This window comes from Haliotis rubra, unplaced genomic scaffold (assembly GCF_003918875.1).
Source record: "Haliotis rubra isolate DU_JTF1 unplaced genomic scaffold, ASM391887v1 Scf81, whole genome shotgun sequence".
Lineage (NCBI taxonomy): Eukaryota > Metazoa > Mollusca > Gastropoda > Lepetellida > Haliotidae > Haliotis > Haliotis rubra.
Window position 1 is genome coordinate 153,526 of NW_025767535.1, and position 23,398 is coordinate 176,923.

At 42.8% G+C, this 23,398-nt stretch overlaps 1 protein-coding gene across 1 annotated transcript in view; it reads left to right on the top strand.

Annotated features, from left to right (window-relative positions):
- LOC124261789 (E3 ubiquitin-protein ligase HECW2-like) overlaps nt 1-23,398 on the top strand; it is a 68,331-nt gene that overhangs the window by 15,208 nt on the left and 29,725 nt on the right. The window contains 13 exon segments of the mRNA XM_046696138.1: nt 4,442-4,511; nt 6,868-7,031; nt 8,619-8,767; nt 9,094-9,191; nt 9,803-10,434; nt 10,437-11,459; nt 11,462-11,771; nt 12,947-13,042; nt 16,694-16,844; nt 17,450-17,541; nt 18,730-18,854; nt 19,143-19,225; nt 20,575-20,677. Coding sequence (XP_046552094.1) covers nt 4,442-4,511; nt 6,868-7,031; nt 8,619-8,767; nt 9,094-9,191; nt 9,803-10,434; nt 10,437-11,459; nt 11,462-11,771; nt 12,947-13,042; nt 16,694-16,844; nt 17,450-17,541; nt 18,730-18,854; nt 19,143-19,225; nt 20,575-20,677 — 3,096 coding nt within the window.

Sequence of the window (23,398 nt, forward strand, 5' to 3'; positions counted from 1 at the left end):
CCGGGTCTATGGCATGACGAGCCAACGCTTTAACCACTAGGCTGCCCCTCGCTATTTACAGTTGCGGTGGGGTAGCCTAGTGGTTAAAGCATTTGTTCATCATGCCGTAGATCTGGGTTTGATACCCCACATGGGTACAATGTGTGAAATAATTTCTTGTGTCCCCTGCCATGATATTGCTAAAACATTGCTAAAAGCAGCGTAAAACCGTACTCATTTGCTCATTATTTACAACCTGTTAAAAGTGGCTGGTGCAGGTTGCCTTCAATACAGGTTGCACCCGGTGCAGTTAACAATTAATCCTCCAACATCTTATAGCTGTCATCATGTGTTTAAATTGGGAAGTAATTGACTAGAAGTAACAAGACTTGCATAAACTCTGTGTACTCATAAATCAGTTACATAGCAGTAATCATATAATTGAGATTTATAAATAAAGGTAACGCAAAACAGAATCATTCATCATTATCATCATGGGGTCAGATTCTATTAAACGTATCCGATACTGAGTGGCTCAGAACTAAAACAATGCTTAACAAAGCTACACATATCAGTACGCGAGGTTACACGTTTGATCATGTAAAGATAATAGCGGCTTTTAACCAGTCAAAAAATCAATAGTAGAAGCCATAGAGGGCCATATATTAAGAGTCTGTTGCTACTAGGTCTTACCATTCAACTTTAAAATCTCTAAGCAGGTCTTACAATTGAAATTTAAAACTCTGCAGGTCTCAATTTAAACTTATACCTCTGTCAAGTTTACTCTGAACCATGAAGATTCCAAAAATACTCCTACAAACAAAAGTGACGGAGGATTTATAAGGAGAAAACATGCTTATCGTATCTCCTAAAACAATGTAGATGTTTACAGTTGTGTGTCCTTATGGTGGACTTTAAAATGGGGATACCAGGACACAGGATGCCAGCTGTATCTACAGGAAATAATTACAATATGATGTGTTCTGCCTCGATATAGAAGTATTTCCTTGTTTGCGTCACACTGAGTGACTAGGTATTCAGGGCTTGATGTAAGAGATGTTAACCTACTTGCACCAGGTGCAACCTGAGATAGAAACTTAGTTGCACCAGCCAGATTCTAGTTGCACTGCTTTTATTGCAATATGTAATGAAAGAAATATGCTATTGAATTATTTAGATGTTTTGTTTAGAAGTTTACCCACTCAAAAATAGACTTGCACCTGGTGTCAGTTAGACTAAATACTTGGTTGCACTTTGTAGTATTGGGTTGCACCAGTGCAAGTAACAAAGCACTAACTCGAGCCCTGGTATTACACTAACTGGTCAAATTATTGATTTATATAATATCAGAACAGGAATATCAGTTAAATAGATTTAAATTTAATTAGTTTCTCTCTTTCAAACATACAAACACGTTTCCATCCAGTGGGACTCTCAGTAAATTTTGTTTGCCTGCATTCTAATATTTTATGCTTATTGGACGTGGTGTGTTGTCTGAAATTCTACAGTTGCAAAACATTAAAGGCATATAGGCATTGTCGTGACGAGATAACTTTCTCATAAGTTTGAGGTATTTACAGTTTGTTTATGGTTTTCAGTATTGTGAGTCCTTTTGGGCGATATTCTGGATTACTAGGAACCATGTTTTATGATAATTTTCTTTTAAATTCTTTTCGAATTGACAGTTTCACCTCTGTTATTTATTGACATTAATTCATTTAGATGTGACACTCACTTTTGATAGGCAGATAAATATCTGCACACAAGCTGAAAAGGCAAGGCTGGATACTTTCACACATTTCTTTTAATGTTATTTTTGAGGATATTTGCAAACAACTCCAAATTAATTGAATAATGACTATGTATGTGGCATATTTTCACATCACATCATATCTGGAGCTTATGTCAATTAATGGAAGGCAATGTGCATTCTAGGCTGCGCTTGAAATAGTAGTTTTGGGCTGCAATGCCGTTATGATAAATATCTAAATCCTATTCTCACCATTGTCTTTTTATTTCAACCCGTGAAGGTCCGGGTTCGAATGAGCCTTCAGTAACCCATGCTTGTCGTAAGAGGCGACTAACGGGATCGGGTGGTCAGGCTCGCTGACTTGGTTGACACATGTCATCGGTTCCCAATTGCGCAGATCAATGCTCATGCTGTTGATCACTGGATTGTCTGGTCCAGACTTGATTATTTACAGACTGCCGCCATATAGCTGGAATATTGCTGAGTGTGGCGTAAAACTACACTACCTCACTCACTAAAGAAGGTCCAATTATTTTTTTTTAGAAAACCCAGCTCTCAGTGAATCTGTACTAAATGACTTTCCATCCCACCTGGTTTTTACAGACCGCCTACATGGTGTAGTGGTTAGAGCGTCCGCCTGGAGACTGGAAGGTCGCGGGTTCAATCCTCGACCGCGTCATACCAAAAGACGTTAAAAAATGGTACTTGTTGGTCCCTGCCTGGCGCTCGGCATTAATGGGTACATCAAGGACTGGTCGGCTCGGAGTCAGTATAATGTGTCTGAGTGGGGTATTCATGCTTCATTGCGGCATGGTATCTCACATGTCATCGGTTTCCAATTGCGCAGATCGATGCTCATGCTGTGGATCAATGAATTGTCTGGTCCAGACTAGATTACTTACACAGCGTAAATTGCAGAGTGTGGCTTAAAACTAAACTCACTCACTGAAGTTTTTGGTATAATGTGATATGTAAACCAATGGCCAATTGCGTGCTGACCAGTGTCGCCGAAGGCACCATTGTTAGTCTCAGAGCAAAGGAGAAATCATTTCCAATGGACACTGATCGTGCTGATTGCCTGACTAATAGTTTGGTCTTTATTTGAATCATGTTCATCCTAAACCTGATCTTTCGTTTTTCATTAACTTTATCATCCATCCTATCCTTATATTACAAGTGGTTAACAAAGAAATTACTTTTGCATTGACGTTTCCATACCTTGTAAAAATAGTCCACATACAGACTACGGGGTACTATTTTCGCACTGCCTGATAATAGAAGGGGATGGGCTTGTGTTGCATCATTGCAATAAATGATGTTTCCAATTTTATGTTTTCACAATTTATTTATTGAGGACTAATAAACTGTCTGTGAAGATTTTAGTGTTGACACATATATTTCGAAAAAATGACTTTTGTTTTTTTATTTTTTTGAATGCCTGCATTTTTTATTTATATATAATTAATATGCACACCTGTCTGTGAGAAAGTGAATTATAGAATCAGCCTCAGATGGTGTAGTTCCTGCTGGGTAATAAATTGTGTGCTTGCAGTAGTGTATGGCAGTGCTGATTCATCAGTTCTAATTGACTTTTATTGACTGGTTATGTTTATCCGTGGGTTCATATTGACCTGTTTAATCACATTATTTTCATTGTAGTACCCTCACGTCATGTGTTTCCGTGGTATTAAGCAATTTACGACTATGAATATGATCGCTCATATTGCCAAGTCATATAAACATAATATAGTGTTAGACGACATACCTTTGTATCATTTAATGTCAATAAAACACTTTTGTCATTCTGAAGTTCATTGTTGTCTGTATCGGACGACAGGCGGCCATTGTACACAAACTCTGGTGACGTCATATGTTTCCGTGGTATTTCCTTCAGATCAAATTACGGGCGCACAGCACATGTCACAATCTCACACGTTGTCAACAGCCAATCCGGGAGTGTCAGTGTAGGTTTACAGTAATATCAAAGTTGATAAATTGTAATACAGTAAACGATTTTGTAGAATTAACACATTAGTCACATATCTTCAGCATAAATTTCCAGTTCATAAAATATGTAGAGTTGATACGGGATACGTGAAATAAAAAGAAAAAAAGCAACTTAAGAGATGACCCTATCGGGCTTCTATAGTTTAAAAAATAGAGCTGGGATTACCCCCTTAGGTCACGTGATTGTTTTTATTGATGACATAAGCTAGCAGACGAGCGATGTTTGGAAAACTTTGAAGCTGAGTAAGTTGATAGAAAATGTTTGCAAAGATTGCACAGAAAGTGCATTACGTGCTAGACATAAAGTTGCATTAGTTTTTAATAGTAGATGACTGTACATACGCAAATTGATGAAAGTCTGAACATTTTTTGTTCAGACCCGTGCCGATCGACTGATGTACGTAAACAATCGATAGGTGGCACGATTTGGCGAGTGGCTCGTGAGAAATTATGTCATTAGGAAATACCACAGAAACGTAAGTACCACGAAATCATATGACGGTATGGTATATGCAGTGATAGGAATTGAAATTAGTCCTGAAGTCCTTGCTGGTAAGATTAGACTATTAGAAACTTGCCAATTTGACGGTTTTGTAATCTGTTTCTATTATAAGGACTCGTAACTAGAAATGTTAGTTTCATTTGTTGCTTTGTAGATATGAAAGAGAGAATTATGTGGTTACGCTTTTCTTTTGATGTTTTCAGGGAAGCCAGACTGTCAATGGAGAAACTATTCCGCTACAGGATAACACGCAATTCAAAGTTCTCATCACAGGTCAGTTACTGTACACAATGATCAAATGTTGGGGCCTGCTTTGTACGTTGCAGTCAAGTTGTGCCTATTGGGATAGCTGCCCAGCGCCCTGGCTCGTGTGGACCGCCTCTGTGGTGTAGTGGTTAGAGCGTCCGCCTGGAAGCGGAAGGTCGCTGGTTGGATCCCCGACCGCGTCATACCAAAAGACGTTAAAATATGGTACTTGTTGGTCCCTGCCTGGCGCTCGGCATTAATGGGTACAACAAGGACTGGTCGGCTCGGAGTCAGTATAATGTATCTGAGTGGGGTATTCATGCTTCACTGCGGCATGGTATCTCAGTGGGCTAGCCCTATAAAACCAGCTTAAGTCTGGGCTAGTACAAGCAGCCACACCTACACATACACACGCATGCACGTCATTATGAGCGAAATATTCTCAAGCACGACGTAAAACCCAATTTCACCTCACCTCACCTCACCTGGCTCGTGTCATCATATTAAGTATATCATTATATTAGAGGGAGGTGATGTAGCCTAGTGGTTAAAGCTTCAAGACCTGGGTTTGATTCCCCACATGGGTATAATGTGTGAAGCCCATTTCTGGTGTCCCCTGCCATAATATTGCTAGAATATTGCTAAAAGCAATGTAAAACTAAACTCACCCACTCACTCATTCACTCACTCACGCATGCATGCACGCACGAACACACACACACACACTCACTCAAGCACGCACGCACTCACTCACTCATACCCTTTAGTATTGATGATGTATTTACCTACATCATGTGATGGTCAAAGTTCCTCAAACAGTTTAAACTTATAATTATGCAATGCTATACAAGGGCTGTACAGAGCTACTTCCCCCTTGCTCAACCACTCACTCAACCACTCACTCACCTACTCACTCAAGCACTCACTCATCCACTCACGCAACCTATCACTCAACCACTCACTCATCTACACACTCATCCACACACTCGTCCACTCACTCAACCACTCACTTAACCTTTCATTCAACCACTCACTCACCCACTTACTCAAGCTCTCACTCATCCACTCACTCAACCACTCACTTATCCACTCACTCAACCACTCACTCATCCACTCACTCAACCACTCACTCAATCACCCACTCAACCTTTCACTCATCCAGTCACTCAACCACGCACTCATCCACGCACTCAACCACTCACTCAACCTTTCACTCACCCACTCACTCAACCTTTCACTCACCCACCCACTCAACCTTTCACTCACCCACCCACTCACTCACCAACTCAACCACTCACTCAACCTTTCACTCACCCACCCACTCACTCACCCACTCAACCTTTCACTCATCCACTCACTCACTCACCCACACACTCATCCACACGCTCATCCACTTTCTCAGCCTCTCCCTCATCCACACACTCAGCCATTCACTCCAAGATCCATTCTCAGCACTTATGTAGTTTGGAGGTTCTCTTAATGATACCTATCGCAAATCAATTCCATTAATTTCTAGTCAGGATCCTTCGATATTTTAAAATCAATCTGGTGTAACTATAGCTATTATGTAATTCCAGATGATGAATTAGCAGGCAGGAAATTATGATTGATCAAAAGTCATTATCAGTTGTTTCACATCTAGTTCAATCAATAACCAGGTTTCAGCCCATCTCAACACTGAGGGTATCTGATATGTTTCAGATTTGGAGCAATAATAAAACGTATGTTTCAGGCCAGAAATTAGTCAGATGAATATAATCAGGCAGACCCAGCCTAATATGTTGTGACAACTCTGTCTATTTGAGTAGTGTGTGGCTTGACTTTCTCTCTGATGGTGCAGAATCTATAGAATGAAATGGATGAATGGGATCTTGGCTCAGACCAACTGTTATTCAAACATGTGATTTAAAAATGATTTTCAATTTAGCCGTTTTTTAGGGCATCACACAAATAAAGTGTCCTTGATGGACACAGCAAAACAATATGACATATTTTTTCTTTCTATTAGACCAGAAATTGGTGTCTATTTTAACATTTATGATGATGGAGCTACCAAAGGCATAGAGCTGAGGGAGTGATTTTTAGATGTGGTCTGCCTTTGATTTGAATAGCTCATGATTATTTCAAATATAATTCTTTATTTATTCAGAAGGCATAATGTGCACAGCCATCTTAAATCTGAAGCACTGAATTTCACTGTGAACAACTAAGTCTCTCTCTCTCTTTCTCTCACACTCACTCACTCACTCACTCACTCACTCACTCACTCACTCACTCACTCACTCACTCACTCACTCACTCACTCACTCACTCACTCACTCACTCACTCACTCACTCACTCACTCACTCACTCACTCAAGTGTTATGTCAATTTGTTCCCCAGATATGGAAGCAGCCAATCTGAAGAAGGGCATGTTTTTCAACCCTGACCCGTATGTGAAGCTACTGGTCATCCCAGGGAAGACGGAGGAACAACAAACTCACCACATGAAGGAGATGAGATCATCCATTGAACAGAACACCACCAACCCAAAGTGGAATGGCCAGGTAAAGATCAACTTGCTGCCCAGCAGCTTTTGTCTTGACGAATCAGGTGAAATTAAGGATATGATCTATATTAGTGCAGTTGGAGTCAGTCTTCAGAATTAACAATTATACTAGTATGTTTAGAAAGGACAAGTGGAATTTCCTTGTGGACTACCACTTTACCATTAGGCAGATGGCAGCCTTGTAGTTGATCATTCAGGAGGATCAGAGAAAATAATAAATATTTTCTTTTACATTATGAGATTGTACCTTTTGTTATCATCATGGTGGGGGTTAAAGCATTCGCTCATCACACTGAAGACCGGGGTTCGATTCCCCATATGGGTACAATGTGTGAAGCCCGTTTCCTGTGTCCCCCACCGTGATATTGCTGGAATATTGCTTAAAGCAGCGTAAAACTAAAACTCTCTCACTCACTCACTCACTCACTCACCATCGTGACACTTGGCATGAAAGGGACAAGAGAAACTGATGGTTTTTACCCAGTCTGAAAACACAGAAATCCAGTTGCTAGTCAGATAGTGGTATTGCTTGAATGTTCAGTGTGAATGTCACAAATTGGGTGAAGTTAACTTCGATTTGGTACATGGATGACCATGTTCGTCAGCTTAGCTCCTGAGAGTTCCTAAAGCATATTCCTGTCCCAACCTGAAGCAAATGTAGCACAGGAGGTGGTGATCCTTGGGCAGGTCACTTTGTATAAGATATACATACCTCTGTTCACCCAGCAGGGAATGGGAATCTGTAGCATGAGATCAGAGTGTGGCATTTTACCACAGTTAATTTAGGAACTCAAACTGAAATTTTGACAGGAGAAATAATGTGCTTTGAGCCTCTTTTTTTTTTTTTTTTTTTCAGGAATGTTTATTGAATTGACGTTATCGTTTTGAAGTGTTGTTTTTTTTTTGATTTTTTTTTTTATTCTCCATACATCCAGGTCATACAGTTCATTACATAACGGGTTGGTATAATCACAATTCGCAAATATATACCTTTGAGCCTATTGTCCAGCATAGAAAAAGGCAGTACAAATGGGTTTTCATTCCTTTTTTAATAGTAGCTTGTCTTCATTTAGGCTACATACTTTCTATCAATATTCCATTTTCAAAATGTAATAAGTGCATTTATGATGCGTTAGACTCCATCCACTAGGTGAATGCTTATAGCGCTAACAATCTGGTTATTATTACTCCTGGTAACCCAAGCTGTCTGTGAGGGGCTAGAAGGTTAATAGTCACATGACTTATCCCACCTTGGTACTGGGTGCCCATTTTTCTGCTGGGTGAAAAGAGGTAATATTGAACAAACTCACTTGCCTAAGGTGAGACCACATGTATCACTTGTGCCTAGTGTGGGGCAGGACTGAAGTCCTAGAAACTATCAGGAGTCAAGCTGCCAAACACGGTCACCCATCTAGGGACTCTCCGTGCTCAACCTTGCTAACTTCAACTGATTTGTAACCTGAGCCCTATACACAGGACCTGAGGACCACACACATATCAGGTTCAGATATTTGTAATATCCAATCAGTTTCTAACCCACTGCTTGCAAGGCCCAACATCATTTGTGTTTTGTCCATTCCTACAGATTTTCAACATTGACGTTCTCATGTCTGACATCCTAGACTTTGAGGTGAAGGACAAGTTTGCAAAGAGTCGACCCACAATCAGCCGCTTCCTGGGCAAGGTCACTGTGTCAGTGCAGAGAATTTTGGATAAAGTGGCACAAGGCCCAAGGTAGATATATTTTCATCCTCAAGGTTTTTGTGTACCATATCCCCATTCTGTTAGATAAAGAAGAGTCATAGAAATCTAGTGGTTAAAGTGTTCACTCATCACTCCAAAGACCTGGTTTGAATCCCCAAGTGGGTGCAATGTGTGAAGCCTATTCCTTGGTGTCGCCGCCGCTTTAGGGAATGTGGTGTGTGTAGGCTCAGTGTGCAAGGCCAACCAGGTGAAACCAATAATTTAGGTAATTTTCACTCATTTTCATCAATTAAAAGTATTGATCTTAGTAAACTTTCCACTAAATTTGGACTGATTTAATGTTGCTCCTTTTCCAGCCCTGTTTCTTTTAGCCTTGATCTGAACAGACGCAACCCATCCGACAATGTGACAGGCATGCTCAAGTTCAAGGCCAACATTCAGTTAATCCTTTCAGGTAGGAATTTTGAGGATTTATTCATCTATAAATAAACTATAAGTGGCATATGATTGACTAACAAAGCAAATTTTGTGTTCATTGTGATTACAGGTAATAGTGGTGTATCTGGAATATCGCCAACTGCATGAATACAATATACACCAGTCTGTGTAAAACATTTTGTGTCAGTTGGCCGCGGAATTTGTCTATTTGCGACATAGTCATACTCCCTGGTTTTATTGACTTTTATTCAGAAACTGAATTTCACTTGGCTCATTTTGGACAAGTGGCTCGAAATTGAAATAATATGATTTGATCAATGAGTTGATGTTGCTAGTATCCGAACAACTTGATAAGCTTCATATTGACAAACAATTTAATTATCAGTTGCTTTGTCAAAGGACGTCAGTATTTCTTGTTTTGTAATACTTTGTTAACTGTAAGTGAGTCACCCTGTGGAGAAGGTTTTCACTTGCCGCAATAATGATCTTGGTTTGATTCCCAAATAGGTACAGTGTGTGAACTCACTTGGTGTATGATATTGCTCTGATGACTCCGGTACTTTTTTGAAGATCGGTGCACATCTTTACTGTTTCAAAACAGACTGTCGATTTTGTAATTTGACACAGGTCACGAATCCTCCAAACGGAAAAGAAGTCATCCGCGGAAAACCTCCCTACCTGCCGACCTTAGTTCCGAGGTGACTCCGCCAACTGGTAAGGTGAACCACCATCGGCACCGCCACACAGATCCAGGCCTATCTCCTGGCAGCAGCCAGCCAGCAGACCAGCGAACAAACGATCCCAAAGTGTCGCTCTTCAACTTGTCAAAAGGTCGGATCGTAGACGAGGCCCACAATGAACAGGAAGAACAGGACAGCATTAACGGGAGCCTTCCTAGTCTATCGGCTGTGCCGAACATAGTGTGTGGCTCCTACCACAGTCAGACAGACAGCTCAGATTCCGGGACCTCATTATCAATCGTGTCATCTAGCGATAACTCTGGAGGTTCCATCACATACACAACCTCAATGGCCTCTACTACATTACACAACAGCAGCGACAGTCAGTTGGGAGAGGACAACAGTGAAACTGAACTGGGGTCAGTGGTGACCAATGATAATTATGATCTCGATGGCAGTAACTCTGACACTCTGACACCCAGTACGGAAGGCATGTCGGAGACAGATAGGGAGGTTGAGACTCTTAGTGCTAGTGCAAGTATTGTGTCTATTGGAGATTCCCAAAACTCATGGTCCCCGAATCCAGCCGATCTGGACCCACAAGAGAAGGATCTGAACCTCCATCTTTACCCCCCAGGACGTATATAGCTAAAAATAAGGCACCTCCTCTTCCGCCAAGGGTACGCGCTCCACCCATCCCTCCCAGAAAGACTGATAAGAAAGCTGGTGTTGCTCCCCCATCCCCTAACTCTGTTTGTGATACTGCCCCTGTAGATGCCCTAGAACCCCCTCCCCTTCCTCCTCGGACATACAGCCCTGTAAACATGCAAGGAAACACTGGGCCCACCCAACCAGGGTCACAAGACGAGGATGCTGACAGATCTAGTTTTAACAGCCTTGAAGCCTTTGCTGGTTCAAGAGAAAATTCTCATAATGAGATAACGGATATTTTAGGTGCTGAAGGTGGAGGTATAACTCCTGTGAACAGTGGTGACCAGGAAGTGTTTCCTTGGGGTCAGAGTTCAGAAGGTCAGACAACCCCACAAAGACCCGATGTGCATCATACGAAAGGTGATGTCAGACGGTTAAGTGCTGCTGCAGCAACAAGCTCATCTCATGTTCATATACCGGATCACCCTCGTAGTCGGAACTCAGTTCCTACGCTCTCGGACCAATTAGCATTAATACCCTCGATAGAATCAGCTACTTCTAAGCCCAAATCCACTAGATCCCACCCAAAACTGCGTCGGACTGGTGGCTTAGAAAGTCAGTCCATGGATGGAATCTCACCTTCAGACTGTCACCATGGCGACAGAGCTTGTGGAGAAGAGCATCATAAGTGTTCAAAGGCACACAGTGTCAATGGCTCCTCTCCTCAAAGGTCGTCAAGTTTCCACAACGCATCCCCCTCCCCTCCCCGCATTCACCCCCGGAATCGGATACTGTCTGACGAGGAGAAGCAACAAAACAGACAGCAGATTGCTCAACATTTGCAGATATGGACTCAGAAACAGAGAGAGAAGTCTGGCAGTCCCAAACCTGAAGGTCAACCTTCAGAAACTGGACTTGGTAGCATGGCAGCTAGTTATACAGAAGGTTGTGACGGTGCGCATCGGTCGGGGCTGAGGCCTCACCGCAAGCTGCTCAAGTGGTGCCTGGGGGTCAAGGTAGTCACGTGACCCCCAGCAGTAGTCAGAGTGGTCCTACACCTCAGGTCAGTCAAGCGAACACAGGCAGCCATGATGGCTCCAACCAGGGCAGGAAACACAGATATGACAGAGACTCCGTAGACGGAGGTGCCCGGTCACAAGGTGGAGCTGTGGGTGAGTCAACGCCCCCTGGTGCTAGTGCTGTGTGGCAACCGCGCAACCCAGACTCTGCATCACCAGGGCAGAGGACAAGCGTTGCATCTTCAGGTAAGCTTTCTCCACTTCCTCTTTAACAGGTTGGCAATTTATGAAATAAAAATAAAATGATCTTATCAGACCCAGAATAGTTTTGGTAATGGTTCTAAATGGTCAAATGCCCAAACTCAAGCGTTATATTTTATAATGAGCAGCAGGTGCAAAAAGGTTATTACTAGGTTCAAGTAGGTTTCATTCCTGAAATCAAGCAATGGTATTGATGATGTTTTTTGTCCTTTCTTGTTAATGGATCGGTCATTGCTAGTCATGGACTCAAATCAAAGATCTTGTTGGCTGAAGAGGTGGTTTTATACCCTAATGATTAAAGCGTTCGCTCGTCATGCTGAAGACCCAGGCTCAATTCCCCACATGGGTACAATGTGTGAAGCCCACTTCTGGTGTCCCCTGCCGTGATATTGCTGAAGGCTGCATAAAACCAGGGTCCCAATCCACAAAGTGTTCGTAACGTTATGACCTGTCTTAACTCTAACTTAACTTTATAATAGGCTTACGAATGTCGTAGTTGCTACAAACGCTTTGTGGATCGGCACCCAGGCCCACTCACTCTTTAGTCTGAAAGCACCATATTCTCGCTGATCCTGTTCATGCATAAGACTTGATCATTTAGAGTTCCTTCCCACTGTAGAAATGCATGACATTGTTCATACTGGAATGCTGTCCAAAGTAGCATTTCAATTCCCATTAGCCAGAACAGATTAACTATAGTCATAGGAAGAAATTGGTTTTATTGGTTGTTTGACGCCACACTCAGCAATGTTCAAGCTATGTGGAGGCCTTCTGTAAATAATAAAGTCTGGACCAGACAGTTCTGTAATCAACACCATGAACATCGATCTATGCAAATAGGATATGATGACATGTGTCAACAAAGTCGGAGAGCCTGACCACCCAATTCTTTTAGTCGCCTCTTACAACAAGCATGGGTTGCTGAAGACCAAATCTTATCCAGATCTTCTCAGGTCACCACACCAAGTGTGACTGAATATGGTGGATGGCGGATTTGACAATTGGTCAGTCTTGATAGCTAAAGTTTCAAACACTTTCTTATAGCTCACTGGTTAGGAAGAAATTCAATGTTGAGCATTGAATAAGTATATCTTCTGACTGGCAACATGTTTCGCAAGCCTATTGCTAACATTATTATATATATGTGTATGTCTTTCCAGTAAGTGACAATGATGCAACGTTGCCTAAAGTCCCAGCAAGGAAACCTAAGTATCACCGTATAGAACCACCCCCTGGTGAAGAGCCTCTTCCTAAAGGTATCAATGGCAAGTTACCACTTGTCTCATAACTCTGTTAGGCTCATGAAGGGACACCTCTGGCAGAGGAATATATAAAAGTAATTTCACATCAGCACCTGGGCCCCAATCTCATATCCAGAGTGTTATATTTTCATTCTGTTTTAATAAATGCACCTCTTATCACAAACTTAGCTCAGAATTTTGATTACCGCTGAGTTTAAGATCTTCAACCACTCGAAATGACTCTTATGGAAGAGGGCAATGTGTCTAATTTTAAAAATCATAGCCATGTTGCCATTAAATCAAACCAGAAAACTCTACGTATATATACTTTTCAAAATTTGTCAAAATAGAATGGGCATGTAGCGCACTGGATAATTGAGGCTGCTGAATCCCCTTCCACAAAGTGACTTACGACAACCATTATGTTAAGCTTGGTGATCTTAGCACTGGGATGGTTATAGGTCTTCACTCAAGGATGGAACTTGCAACACACTAATGCTAAGATCACTTTGTGGAAGGGGCCCCTGATGTGTTCTACGAAGCCATCTTTGCTGGAAGCGTCTCTCTGCAGTCACACAGGGCTGTGAAATGAGAGTTGATCAGTGTCAAGCGCCATGTAGTGTAACTCTGTTGTGTTGACCCCTTGGTGCCACCTTCTGTCCTCTGTCATCCCGGAACACAACACTGGTTATCTCCCTTCTTTTGGTTGCGTTGTATACAGTGGAATCCTCATAAACCAGACTTGCTTGGTATCAGCACTTAAGTCCAGTTTAGACAGCAGTCCAGATTAGCCAGGGGTCTGATTATAATGAATGTCAACATCAGATACATGTATGATCAGGTCTGAGGGATATGTCCTGGGAAAACAAATGACCTCTCTATATAAAATGTTTCAGAATCATCCATAGGGTAGCTGTCTTGTGCAGCAGTCATGCTTCTCCTTAATTAACAGATAACAGATAGAGAACCGTAACCTAAATTCGTGGATAACCTTGAGTCTCGGATCGCGGTAATTATCATGCTGTCTCGCAAATTAGGTCGCGTATGACGTCTGAAGCGGTACATTTGATGAACATACAGTGCCATGCCTCGCTGAAAAATGTTCCGAATCTCTGCATTACACATAAGTACACTAAATCTTATTGTCCAGCACAGATAAATAGCGAAAGATCACTAATGCCACTAATACCAATATTTACAAATGTCAAGTAAAAAAAGACACCATTAGCACCAACCTTCTCACATCCCAATGTGTGCTGTGCTTTCCTGCTCCTAGTGTCAATACTTACTGCAATGGGCTGTCATACAAAGCGATTTTTTGTAACTAACTACGTAATCCACGAAACAAGGTGACATCACATTTTGTGTGCACACAAATTGGTGATGATTGCAAATGGCTTCGGTAAACAAATGTTTAATTCATGAGTGGAATATTAGGCATTTTCAATTTGCTGAATCAGTGAGTATACAAAATGAAATGGTGCATTTAAAATATGATTTTTGTTGCACTTCCCTTATATCCACAAATCAAGGTTACGCGAGTGTTTTTATGACCGTATCAACAGCTCATAAGGAAATGCTATTTTTCAACAAAATTAAACTGTCATATTCACATTCAATCCTTATTAAATATAACTGTTTAATGTCATTGGGTTTTTAACAGAATTTGAAATCATTTTTAACCCATACCCAGCAATATAAAACGTCAAGTCAGGGGTGGAAATAACCGATTGCCCGACACCCGAGTCCAGTGTTCTTTGCTCTCGGGCAAGCAAATTTGTATATCACACTGTACTGGTGTCCAGTTGATATTCCAATCTTAATTATGTTGTTTATTTAAAAAATCAACAAGAAAACGGCCGGTATAGTGGAAAAATTATCAGGGCAAGTGATTTTACATGTGCCACTGTACCAGAGTACACTAGCAATTTTAAAGTTATTTCCACCCCTGCAAGTGAAGCTGAAGAAACATTGTTTACCGAACATCCCATCCTCGATAATCTCCAGGGTATATGTCACAATAACTCTCCACTATACCCTGGATGCATCAACGGCTTTAGCTTATTAGCTGTTTTTTTATCCAATCAGGTGCCTATGCTGGGAAGTTGAGTGTACCAATCACAACTCACTTTCGCTTCTTAAATTATCTAACCGTTTAAACTTGGCAACACAATTGATGCAGAGGTATTCTGAAAGAAGTAGAAGGAGTTCTTTCATATATTTTAAAGTTTCAGATCTGTGAATTTGTCTTTATTATTTCCCCCAAAATCTGAGTGGCACTGCGAACAAACCTTCGCGACTGCAACCACTATTTTTGTTGACACTGGCAAGCTCAGTTGTAACGGCGGCTTAGCTGATTGGCTACTGTCAGAATGCGGAGCCAGCCAAGGGAGGTAATAAAATCATCGCCTCAAGCCGTGGATGCATCCAGGGTATAATGGAGAGTTATCGTAACGTATACCCTGGAGATTATCGAGGATGCGAACACCCTAGCAGACATCCAATATAGACGGGTGAAGATTAGGAATCATCATTTACAGAATAAATCATTTTCAGCCCATAATGAAGGAAGTCCGGTTTAGACAGATTCCACTGTATGTCTTTCTGTCTCCATTAAGGAATAAGTTTATCTAAATTTTGTTTTCAAATTCACAAGTTTTATTGAAATTGACAAGCACACTGATCAACAGTGACAACATGGTAAGAGATCATCTGTTGATTTATCACATATTTATTGTTTTGTTGAAAATAATCCTCATCCTTTTTTGTCATGAAGTAATATGCATGTTTTGTTTTGCCTATTTATCGTTGTTTATTGTTGTTTTCGACATTGGTAGATGGTTGACCTTTCATTGTCAGTTGTCATTATACTCAAATGCAAAAGTAACTGTGATGGTATAAAGTTATTGTAACTGGGCATATGAAGTTAGGTATATTGATATTGACTATAAAACCGTGATAACTGTGGGTCATCGTTAATTGTGTACATGTTATTAATTTAATTTTCACTCAATTTCAAACATTCCTTACCGGTTTGTGTTTGGTATTCCTGAAGACCGAAGACCTGGGTTCTATTCTCACATGGGTACAATGTGTGAAGCCCATTTCTCATGTCCCCCACTGTGATATTGCTGGAATATTGCTAAAAGCAGCGTAAAACTAAACTCACTCTCTCATTGTTTTAAAAAAGGTGGGTCACACCTTTATTGTTTGTTCCCTCACATATGTAACCAAAGATTTCACTGAAAATGAAATAAAAAATCTACTGTGCATGTATTTATCTGGAAAGAATTTTAAAAGTTTAAGGCCTTTGTCGAGAACACAGCTCACTTTGGTTTTATTCAGTTTGAATTGGGGAATTAAGAAATCACTTGCAGTTACTTTTACCTTTGAGTATATTTTTTTACTTAATCTCAATTTGTTGTGAATGTGTAGTCCTGTGTTGTAGTAATAATTACTGGAGTGTTGTAGTATTAATTACAGGTGTGTTATAGTAATCACAGGTGTGTTGTAGTAATCACAGGTGTGTTGTAGTAATCACAGGTGTGTTGTAGTAATTACAGGTGTGTTATAGTAATCACAGGTGTGTTGTAGTAATTACAGGTGTGTTGTAGTAATTTCAGGTGTGTGAGTTTTTGTTATAAATATAACTCTCCCCTACACCAGGCTGGGAGGCACGGGTAGACAGCCATGGGCGGATATTCTACATCGATCACAACAACCGAACAACAACATGGCAGCGACCCCAGGTCGGACATGTTGTTGCTCATCGCCGCCCAACCATCAGCTCGGAACAGAGACAGCAACTGGACAGAAGGTGGGTGCATTGGTTGTCATTTAAACTGAATCCAACAGTGTATCAGCTATCATGAGGCCCTGTCTTGTGTTTGTTGTTTAATGCTACATTTTTCCACCTACAGTCAAATCCCGATGAGTCGAATCGCTGGGGACCAAGTAATAAATTTGACTTATCGATGTATTCGAGACATAGGTATATCTATGAGGGTAGAAAAGAAGATGATCCAGTCCTAATTCCTCCGCCTAAGCATTTGTTTATCTAATGATTTCCATATCACTAATAGGGGCACCTTATCAGTTCCAGTTTGATTAGCACAGACTGTGATTTCCGTAAAATCACTAATCTGCCTTTTGAACTCACCCGTCAATGGCGGAAAGGTGTGAGCTGCGCTGGTTTGTTAATTGGATCAGTTTGCTACACCAATCAACTTCTCATTGACTGACTTCGGCTTATGTATACAAGATTGCTGTTGTTTGAATCTCATGGGACCAAAGTTCCTCGTCGAGTCATCGTGTGTATTTATGAGACGAATTCGTGTAACCGGAAATCAAATGATGACAACTATAACAGGGAATGGACTAGGTAGTTGATGATCAAGAGATTGTGATTGTCATTGTTTACAGGTACCAGAGTATACGACGGACAATAACAGCCAGTCGGCAGACTGACCCCGAGAACACATCGTCGGGCTCAGACACAGCTTCTCCTGGTGCAGGTATGTACAGATGTTGCCTATAGTGGTGTGATCAGTATCAGTCAGTCAGTGATACAGGGTATGGTTTGCTCTGCATCCTTTCACAAATCAGCTTGATTATATGCACTTTGACAGGTTTGCAAACCAGTACCAAAAAGGGCTACTGAAGATCAATTCTAACCCGGATCTTCATGGGTCTGAAAATTGTGCCATTGATATTATCATATAACTGTTGTAATATGACATAGCGTTTCTAGTTACCCTCACATTATACAAAGTTACCCTTCTATTTGTGGGATACTTTGAAATTATGTTCAGAACTAGTGATGTGAAATAGGATGATTTCTTTTAGACTTCACTGGCATTTTTGCTCAGAGTAACTTCTCCGATATTTATCAATAATTGATCAATATGTAGTTAACTATTATCTATCTCTCTAATCTATGTTGATCGCTATCCCCGGTACAAATCAGCATTTTGTGTTTGGGTCAAGTACTCAGATTGGTCATTTATCAATTTGTGACGTAAGCCAGTAGTTAGTAGTGGTCATATATCATTGTCTGACGTAAGCCAGTAGTTCGTAGCCTGAGTAAAATTCTGTTCAAAATAGTGAGATCAGATAATAATGGTCTATACAATGACTCTAACAGGTATTGTAAACCAAAAGTCACTGTGTTCTTTAATCTGATTGGTTGATAAACATGATCAAATGGTATTCGATTCCTGGAAATTCGCTGCGTATTAATACATACAAACATCGTTCACACCATTGTATTGTTACGTCGTCAGCTGAGATGACGTCATTCAAATCATATTGTGACTTAAAGTCCGAAAGACGTCACAAATGAGCAGTTCCAGATGCTACCATGGGAGACAGCCGAAACGGCCGGCTGATGACATTACACTGCTGTACGTCAATGAGTGCAGACACAAAAACGTGTGTGGACCTTTTGGTTTACTTTTGTGTTTACAATGTCGATAAACATCATGTGTTGGCCAATTTCCGGGTGATATTGAGTATTTGAAGCACAGGAATATTTCATATGAAACCTTCGGCTGACGCCGTCAGTTCCAAATGAATTCCCGTGCTTCAAATACTCAATAACACCCGGAACAGTCAACACATGATGTTTATCTCCTAAGTGAAAATGAATTGGAATATTCCTGAAGTGAAGTCAAACCTTACTCACTCACTTCCCTTTACTTCAGCTGCACCTGCATCTACGGAGAGTTCCCCCCAGGCCATGCCGCTAGCCGAGAGAACCATCCACAAACTACCTGCCATCAAGTTCCTCACACGACCAGACTTCTTCCCCATGCTGCAGGCTAATGAGGTGAGTGGCATCACTTTACTTTACGTTGCCAAACATCTGTCCCATACGTCTGTCATTTCACTGAGTACAAGGCATTATTATTGCATTTTCTTGATATCAACTCTGGAGGTGGGGTAGCCTAGTGGTTAAAGTGTTTGCTTGTCACTCTGAAGACCAGGGTTCGATTCTCCACATGGGTACAATTACTGAAGCCCATTTCTGGTGTCTCCCGCCATGATATTGCTGGAATATTGCTAAAACTAGTAAAAGTGGCAAAAAATCATACTCACTCATTCACTGTTTTTGCAGGCTGCTATGGCAGATTACAACCGGAACGGAACTCTCAAACACATGATCACTCGCATCAGACGTGACCAGCACGCTTTTGAAAGGTTTGTGCTCATTTATGTTTTCATTATTCATGTTTTGGGGACAGGAGAGAGTTTAATGAAAATCTGTTGAGAACACAAGAAAATACAAAGAGTAATCATTGAATAATCAAGTTTTGTACAGGTGCTTTTAGGATAACTTCCACATTTTTCTGAAAAATGTTCTGTGCAGATATTTGGATCAGAGTATATGTAATTGACTCACTAGATGTTACCCTTGAAGATCCTGGTTAGAATTGGTCCTCAGCAAACCATGCTTGTCGTAACAGGCGACTACCAAGATCGGGTGTCAGACTCACTGACTTGGTTGACACATGTCATCAGTATCCCAGTTGAGTAGATCAAGGCTCATGCTGTTGATCACTGGATTGTCTGGTCGAGACTAGTTTATTTACAGACCGCCGCCATATAGCTTGAATTTTGCTGAGTGCAGTGTTAAACAACAACCAAACCACATTAGATGGTCAGGGCCAAGCTTGTGATGATACTACATTGCTGAAGACCTCAATGATAGTCGCTCTGGTGCTGACAGAGCACCAGGGCAACAGGTGTTAAGCACATTGTGTGACAGGTCAGTACAGGCCTTGAATTTGACAGTATAGCATTGATCTGCCTTCAAACTTCACCTTGTACAGAAGTTGATGGTTATTGCTGCTGACAATAAATATATGTTACAATGATTGTGTTTTCTCTACTTATGCTAGTGATTAGTAATGACAAATTGTTGATTGATGGAAAATGTTGGTAAGCTGGTGTGTGAACTTTATTATTTTGATGGGATTTTTTTATCTTAACATGAAGGCATTCAGACAAACAGTGAAACTATTAGAAAGCATGAATTTGTAGTAGTTTTGTTTGAAAGCTGACTTGCAATTGCAATCATTGCCTTGTAAAGGGCCTGTATAAAAGAGAGCTTGTTTGTTTGAATAGTGGAATATTCCTGCTGTAAACAAGGTAAAGGGGAATACGGGCCCAGACATGAGACCTTTGTTGATAAGGAATACTTGATATTTTAAGGATGCTTTATGTATCAATTGAGATCCGGGTTAGAATTGATCTTCAGCAGCCCATGCTTGTCGTAAGATACGACTAACATGATCGGGTGGGCAGGCTCGCTGACTTGGTTGACACATGTCATCGTATCCCAATTGCGTAGATCCATGTTCATGTTGATCACTGGATTGTCTGGTCCAGATTCAATTACTTACAAACGCCCCAAATATAGCTGAAATATTGGTGAGTGCAGCTATAAACAAACAAAGAAAGAAATTATGTATCTATTGCAGAGGCTTTTGGTGGATTCAACACTATTATGACATATACTTGTATTTTTGTGAAAATGTTTTTTCTAGGTATCAGCATAACCGTGACCTTGTGACGTTCCTCAACTTGTTTGCTGATGGTGAAAAGGAGCTGCCTCGAGGCTGGGAGATGAAGTTTGACAGGACAGGGAAGGTGGGTGGAGTGAACAGTGCGCTCGCTCACTCACTCACTCACTCACTCACAAACTCACTTACAAAACTCATGAATTCACAAACTCACTCACAAACTTACTTACAAAACTCACGAATTCTCAAACTCACTCATGAACTCACAATCTCACGAACTCACTGTTAACTCTGTCTGTTTATTATTTATATTAATTTCATTATTCAGACACAGACACATTCTTTTTCAGAGAGATCGTCCTTGGGGTACATATTATGCATTTTCCGGCTGAAAAATGTCCTGTGACAGTTGTATCAATGTTTTTTGAATAAAAAGATTGAACAATAAATAAACTCTTTTATTTATTATACGGCCCCTACCTCACGGAGTTACCTCCCTTAGAGCATGCGCACCAACTGGGTAGGCTCCTAGACCCGTATCATCATTCCTTCTGCTGTCACTGCCGTGAACAGACGTGTTTTGTTATTGAACGCACTTCATGAGCGGACAGCTGAAAGCTAATAAGAAAGCTATGTCTGAGACACCACCTGTATGTATGGTCTTTATTTGCCTAAAACAAGGAACAGTAAAGCTTTACAGTTGGTTGTTTCATAATTGTGACTTTGTATTAATACAAAATGCGAACTTTCCGTGGTTTCACATGCGTGTTGCTCTGCCATGGCGGGAAGTTTAGCGTGCCATGTGGTCGTGTAATAATTTGCGTATTAAAACCAACTATTACTTTCCGTGGTAACCTTCGCGTATTTTTCAATGTTTTCTACGTGTTTATATGCTGCTGGCGGCTGTTAGCTACATGCTTGCGTGTTTGCTTTCAGGCCTTTTCATCCTGTTAGGTCTGTGGACAGAGAGAAATTCCACGGGCCGACAGGCATGAGCTATCGTTGCCTGTCTCGAGAAGGCAGACCACGGACGCTGATTCCTGCCCTATTTGTCTGGCCTTTTCCCCGGGCCCAGAAGAGGCGGCGGCCGATACGTTGTTTTATCGTGAGATGCGTGGCGGGGAGGGACCTGGCGCAGGTCCCCGTCTAAAACAAAGCGAGCGTCAAAAAGGGGAAAATCCGAGGCCCTTCCCCTCTCCTACCGCCCGAGTGGTTTTGACATGTCGGTAATGGAATCTATGTTTCAGCAGCATATGGACTCCGTGAAGTCCGCCGTTCGGAAGTCGGTTGGAGTCTCGGCAGGAGTTCCTCACCCACTCCGGGCCGGGCGGAGAGTCGGGGTGGGATCGCGGGCTCGGCTCGATCCCTCAGCCTTGAGGCGTCTGTAGATCCGTTGCCTCTGGCCCGGATCCGGACGCCTCGGCTGCTCGGAGAGGAGGGGCTCCCAGTCCCCTCGGAGTTAAGCGCAGGGACCGTTGAGTATTCCTGGTATTCCGGTCCTTGCGCACACCCCCATGAGGCGGAGGCACCAGTTCTGCCTGGCCTGCCTCCAGCGTCTCGGGGACCGGGTCCGCGCCGCGCCCGGCTGGGCTGGCGTGGAGCCATCTGTCTGTTCTTCCCTTCCTGTGGTTCCTAAGCTAGGCAGTCCACCGGGTCGGGGGGTTAGGGTCCTCTTACGGAGGAGACCCAGCCTCGGACTTCGGGCTCGGGCGCCGAGTCAATGGAGCTTAGGGGAGGTTGAGGAGCAATGGCGGCTTCCGTTTTGCCGGCCTTGCGGGAGGTCCGGCAGAGAATTGCCGAGGGGCCTACCCCAGGCAGCGGTGCCTGCTGGTTGCGTGGACTCGACTGAGTTCCGCTTGCCAGGCGGCGTTTGCCCTAGGCAACCCTGCATGAGCGCAGCTCCGCATTCTGCCTTCGTTGGTCACCGGATGTGGTCGATCCCCTCTTGTCTGGTGCCCGATGCGGTTTGACTTACGGATCTCGTCGCGGCGCTACCAACAGGGGAGGATTCCCTGTTCGTTGTGCCAATTGTAGGCGAATGTGTGTTCACTTCCATTAAGCCCTGGGGGAGGCTCGGCTTCCTCGGAGCAGCTCCGGCTGCTCGGCAAAAGCGCCTTACTCCACCTTTTGCCCTCGCGGAATCCCCTGCGGCAGCGTGCGGACCTACGAGGAGGTCTGCGGAGCAGCGATGCAGCAGGTGCGGGTGGTGGTCCATGAGGCCTACCTCTCCCTCGGTTCAGAGGGTCGGCCCTGGGCGGAGGGGCATGCTGGCGGCGATGTCGCGCGCATGTCGTGCTGCTCCGTCAGCTTCCGGAAGTTCAGGCTCACCACCTGGCGACTCTTTGCGGTCTGCTGCGTCGGCGGTGATAATGCGCCAGTCATGGGGATCGCGCCAGGCTGTGGCTGTCGGCGTCTAGGTACTTCGGCAGCAACAAAGCAGACCTTGCTGGCCCTCCTTTCCGTCTGGGGCGACCCTCTTTCCGGGGCCCAGCAGGTCATCACGGGGAGGCTGCGCTGCAGCTACCTCCTTCAAGGACTCTAAGGCCTTGTTGGAGCACCAGCGGGTGTCAGCAAGCCCAGCGCTCCGTGCCACCTTCCTCCGCCGAGGTGCAGCCTACACCCGAGTCTGCCGGCTGGCCCGGCCGCTTGGTAGGGGTAGGCGGAGGAACAGGTCCGCCAAGGGTAGGGGCAAGGAGCAGTCCTCGACTAGCTCCCAGCCAGCAAGGGCGCGGGGGAGGTCTGCCCGACCTCCGTTAACCCATCAGGCTGCCGCTCAAGCCGTGTGTCGCGCCCAGTCAGCTCCGCTACTTTCGGGTCTACACGCGCTCCTACCCCATATCCCAGTGGG